We start from the raw sequence: 6,000 nt of genomic DNA, 5'->3' as shown, positions 1-6,000 counted from the left end.
GGCCCTAAGCTTATGGATTTTATCTTCATATCTCACAAGGAACCAGCATATGGCGCAATAGCCTACAACTTATCGGATGTCCGGTTACATCAACCGAAGCTTCATGATTGTGTAAGTAGTTCTTTATTTCAATCATCTATAACTCATTATCTTATCATTTTCCTTTAACGGCTTGTGGTTGTTCTTTTTCTTTGTTCTATCAAAACATTATGTTGGTCTCGATAACAACCACCTCTTCACACCCCAAAATTATATACTTATCTTTTCTCGAGCTACGAATTGATAAACCATAACATTTCTGTGAGAAAAAAGCACGTGTTCCCTTGATCAAGTCATCAGATGTCTTGAAACTTAACATGGTTAACTCGAGCTTTTCATTCTTCATGCCATCATTATTGATCGGCTCGTTAAGATTCATCAGTCAACAAAATACAAAGTGTTTTAGAATTAACTGTATTATTTGGATAAATTTTTAATTCGATTGATTAAATGATTTGATTTGTTCATCTTATATTTATGTGAATTAAATAAGAACTTTTGAACAATATTTCGTGAATAAATTAAAAGTAGCGAATATATGTCTCGAAAGATATTGCAATAGCCATGTTCAAATCAAATATGATAATGGTACATTCTCTGGAATGCTAAAGCGATAGTTATACATGAACCAAACAAGGTAATGAAACATACCTCATATTACATTCCGTAAAATCCTCATTACACCAATATATTAGTTCTAACACAAGTTACACATTAATCTATGTTTAGCCTCGAATAGGAGCATGTAAAAATTAACAATTCACGTACTAGGACTATGACTGAGGAAATATGTGTAGACGTGTCTAGAGGTAGTATAGGCTTTCGGATATACGACTAGAGATTTAGGATCAATAATGTAGATAGGGGTGAAAACGGGTCGGATATTATCCAACCAAATTCGGATCCGTATCCAAATTTTTTGGATTTGGATAGTTGGATACAGATATGATTTATCTGGATACAAATACAAATTCAATTTTAATTTCAAAAGCGGATACAAATATGTTGATTTTTTGGATATCCGAATTTTTCAATTTTCAGATATATTTTTTGGATAATCGGATAATTTTTTGGATATCCAGATTCCGGTGGGGTATGCCTATAATAGAAATAAAAGAGAAGAGAAGAAAGAGGTGGAATCTATGTGGTCATCCATGAGTGAGGGATTATGCCATAAGACCCCATTGTCATTCAAACAACATCTTAAATTTTCATTTCTTTGTTTAAGTTAAATCTTAGGTTTAAAAATTCATAATAATTCTTCAAAAATGCTAATAATCATTTTATTTTTTTAATTATTTTCTCATTTAATTAATTGAGTTTTGATGTAATTTATTGTTTGTGATGGGTCAAATATTTTTATTAATGATACATTAGTTAATTAGTTTTGTTCTGATTCTAAATGTGGATACTTGTTTTACAATTAAAAAATTTAATTCACTCCACTGATGTTATATCTTGTTTAAATGTTAATGACAATGTTCATTTTAGTTTAAATGATATTATGTAATTCATTAATCTCAAAAGTTAAAAGTTGTGATTTTAATTTATTTTTTCTAAGAAGTTCTAAATGGTTTGAAATTATTAGTTATCTATTAAATCTTGATTTTAATTTATCGTAAACTATGATTTATCGTAATTAATCAATTTTGAAATTTTTTGAATTTTTATTTCTTCAAATATTTCTCTTTTTCACTTGAATCATAACTCACAGATCAAAAGTAGGCAAATATTATTTAGCAATCATTTTTTTCTATACATTAACCTTATCATCAATTATTTATATAATATATTAATTTTGTTATAATATCCAAATTAAGAATTTAAATTATATCCGATTAAAAACCGATCCGTATTCGTATCCAATTAATATTCGATCCGTATTCAATTAATATCCAATCCGTATTCGTATATGAATAATATTTGATTCGTATCCGTATCCAAATCCGTATCCAAAAAATAAAACCTGATACAAATATTGTTTTATCACTATTTGATTTGTATTCGATCCTTTTTCACCCCTAGATGTAGAGCTTAGGACTTTGAGACCTACAATCTATAATGTAGGCATAATGTAGTTAATATATTATTAGTATTATTATTTTTATTTTATTATTTTATTACTATCTACTTCATCTTGTGACTATGATTGGGTTTCATTTGTAACATATCCTGACTTGTTTGAGATTAGAGAATTGGTTGTTATTGGCTGTTGTTGTTTGTTTATTTTATTCAGTCTAAAAATTATACATGCAATCAGATAAGACTTCTTTACGCAAAATAAAAAAATAAAAAAACCATTTTAAACTAAATCACATGAAGTAAAGACAAAAAGAAATGACATATGAAAAACTGGAGCAGCCAAAGGTACACAAAATACTCAGGGATCAATGTCATTCCCATGTGAACTAATCAAAACCTTATTATAAGCAATAGCACCTGTAACTAGAATTTGGTCTGTAAACAAACCGTCTCAAACTGGAATCTCATTTAAATAGGTAAATAGAAAAAAAAAAAAATTAGTCAGAGGTGGCTGCTCCTTGGTTGAGCTCTGCGAAACGCATGCCGACACGCATGGAGTGTTTCAAAAACTTTTCAGCACAGCGCTTGACGCATGTCTCCTCCTGCTTGTCAAGGGTTTTGCGCCTAAATGTATCCACACAGTCAGTGAAGCACCTCTCCACCAGCGAGTTGTACATCCTCAAGCTGTCATTTTCATTGAATAAAACAAAGAAATTATGTGAAGTTAACATAATTATTATGCACAAGTATCAGTCGTGAATTGGATGAAGATGTACAGATGTTAAAAAGTGATGAACTATTTTATTAGGATTTCGTCTACAAGATGATATGAAATTCATGGATACAAAAATCATGCTTGATTTCATGAAGTTGATACAGACGGTAGTTAATGAAGCAATCTGTACAGAAGAATCTGTGATGGAGTGTACAATCAAGCTTAAATTCATAAAAATTGGATACCTAAACAGTCCAAAGGCCAAATAACACCCTTGCGGTACTATTGCAAAATAATTTTTAGTTGATTTAAGAAATAGTGCTAGGATTGCAAAGCAACTTCTATTGAAATTATCCTACTTATATTATAACAAAATAACATATTGTAACAAAGAATGATGCTTGTAGACACTAATAGGTGAAATTAACAGATCTTCAAGAGGATTGAGAGAGGGTACAGTCAACTAAATATGACAGGAAAAACAACAATTCGTTGTGTAACATGCTTAACTCAAGTGTTGCCACTAGGGCAGACAACTAATGGAGATAATTATCAAGAAGATATATTCAAGCAATTAAGGTAGACACTACCGGATTGAATAATCGTACAAATTAATTGGTTTGTATGTGATGTGATAAAATTGAGGATGCGAAAATCAGGTATGAGAGAAAGAGAAAGACAGACCTGTCGCGAAGCTGGAGCTGATCGATCATGGAGGCCATGCGAAGCTTATCCTCCTCGGGCATCCCGTCCAGATCGCCGAGCATGCTCTTGTCCATTTCTTCTTCTTCTTCTCTCTCTCTCGGCTAACCCTAATCCTCTAACCCTAGTAGGTTGGAGAAGTACTCGCTTTCTCTCCGTCGCCTCGCCTCCGGTGGATCTACTCTGAATTCTCAGATAAAAGAAAACAGGCCAGGCGACTAGGCGACTAGGGTTTTAGAATGTATGCAAGTACTGAGGATCGATCTACTTGTGTTGTGTTTTATGTATTGGGCTGGGCCGATATGGGCTGGACATGCAATTCAACTGTATCTACGATGTTACTTATCCAACTGTGCAATCAATCAATCAATCATGTACTTCCCCTCGTTATAGTTTTCCTACTTAAATTAGGGGAAGAGATAAGATTCGTTTCATTTGCATTTCATTCTAGAACTATGGGTACGACTTAACGGGTACGCATTGACTGCTGGTCTTACGAGAAACTTTTCAGGAAAATGTAAGGAACAAGATTTGATGTAAATAAAAATATATATCGTAATATGTAAAAATTAATTTGTTGTTCACGTTGTTGTTATTAACTTTTATCATATAAAACGGATAAGAGAGCTAGTTATAGTACAGTTTACTATTTGGAGCAATAAAAAAAAAATGACCAATAAATTAATAAAACAAAAAAAATTCAAAACTTAAGATAAAGTAAAATTAAGCAACGTAACATATTTTTCGACCCAAACCATGATATATTGTTGGGCATTAGAAATATTATACTATGTGAAAAAATAGTGTACCATCCATTATAATATTATTCTAGCTATTCTAGCACTCATTCATGTACCAGTACTTCTTTAGCTATAGGCTTCATTCTTGCATGAGAGATCATTTCAAGTGGAAGTTATATGCCAACACTGCGTACATCAGATGGATAAAGCATCAGTTTTTCCACAGGAGAATCTGGGTTTAAGTCGTGCGTGTGTTGTGTACGTACATACATGCATGAATGGATCTAGAATTTAGGTTAGGTATAGGCGCAAAATATTGACAAATTTTTTTTTTTCTTCTGATGAATCGAAATGTAGTGGATAGAGATCTAAAAAAGTTATGGTACGACTAGATACGTCATGGCACAACACGGTTCCATCATGGCACATGTACCGATTATGTGTCGTGATCATCCACATGAAGTGGCTATTTTTTGAAAATTTAACACGACAAAGCACGTCATGCAAAATATTTGGCCACGTCACATGGTCACGTGTAATTAAGACCATTATATCTTGATCGAATGATGAATATTAAATAAACTAACCTAAATTATGAAAAAAAAAAAGTTAAATGTGACTGGTCACGTTTGGATACGTCTGGTCACGGCATGCCATCGCTACTGTAATTAACATGTTGTGACCATACACGTCCTTCCAAATTTGATGACGGCACGAAAAGACATGATCCAAGTTACGATGTGACTAATCTTGACATTGTACATATAGTAGCGGACCTCTTTTTTCTCCTAACAAATCAACGATTTTTTTAAGTGGAGTAGCGAGTCGGACTGCGTTTTTTTTTTCTTTCTTTACACGAATCTGACTTCTTTTTCCGCACAATTGTTTTTTATTGGACCGTGATTTACATTCAGGACTAGGTACATGTATAAAATAACATTGAGTCTAAAAAAAATTTGAATCTAGAGGAAGGCACTTGCCAACTCCTTACTCTTTTTGAATCCGCTACTAATTGTGTGAGTAACTACTGGCTTAAATAAAATAAAAAAAAGAACAAAAGTTATATGTCACATCGGATTTTCAAACTCATGATCAACAGAGAATCGACCATCAAAGAGAAGACATTTTTTTTCTCCGTACGGGCGAGCCAAGAGGAATTCGCATCCCCTAAGATATCTCATATTTTGCGTGACTTTTTGGAAGAGAAAAGGTTATGATTCACAGTCTTTTATTCACGATTTATCCACAGTACTTTATCCAATCACATCTAACTGTTTTTAACGAAAATCTTTCTCTTTCTAATTTGACAAAATATAAAATCACGACCACTGTCAGTTTCATCCTCTCTCCCTCTCTCTCTCTTTCTTTTCTCCTTGCTCGCCATCTTCAATTCGGCCACTTGAACCTCGCAACAGCACCGGCAAACTTGATCCAGGAGACAGATCCGACAATCGATCGGCCCGAACCGCCTCCTTAGCGGCCTCTCCCTGCACACTCTCTCTTTTCAACCCTCTCTGTCAAATCTCCTATTAGACAATCTGCCTCAAACGATCTCGATCGCGCCTCCGCTCGGACTCACCCCGCATAGCCTCACCCCTGCTCCCTTGCGACGACCCCATGGCAGAGGAAGGGGGCAACCGCTGACCCTTCTTGATCATAATGAAAGAGGCAATAGACGCTTTTCTTTTTCATTGTCCTAGAGGTGCTTCTTTTTCCTTCTCTTTCTGATTTTAATCTTCATAAATTACCTCTAATGAACATTTTAAGCAGAACATTGCCTTT

At 33.8% G+C, this 6,000-nt stretch overlaps 1 protein-coding gene across 1 annotated transcript; it reads right to left on the bottom strand.

Annotated features, from left to right (window-relative positions):
- Nucleotides 1–2,361: 2,361 nt before the first annotated feature.
- TIM9 (Tim10/DDP family zinc finger protein) lies at nucleotides 2,362–3,739 on the bottom strand. Its single transcript, XM_078325035.1, has 2 exons — nucleotides 3,461–3,739; nucleotides 2,362–2,745 (listed from the first exon to the last, which is right to left on the bottom strand). Exons 1-2 carry the CDS (start codon nucleotides 3,553–3,555, stop codon nucleotides 2,559–2,561), a joined length of 282 nt encoding a protein of 93 aa, XP_078181161.1. The 5' UTR covers nucleotides 3,556–3,739; the 3' UTR covers nucleotides 2,362–2,558.
- Between the last annotated feature and the right edge of the window lie 2,261 nt (nucleotides 3,740–6,000).

The sequence above is a fragment of the Carex rostrata genome, chromosome 23 (assembly GCF_964058835.1).
Source record: "Carex rostrata chromosome 23, lpCarRost1.2, whole genome shotgun sequence".
Taxonomy (NCBI): Eukaryota; Viridiplantae; Streptophyta; class Magnoliopsida; order Poales; family Cyperaceae; genus Carex; species Carex rostrata.
This window is presented reverse-complemented; position numbering and strand designations above follow the sequence as displayed.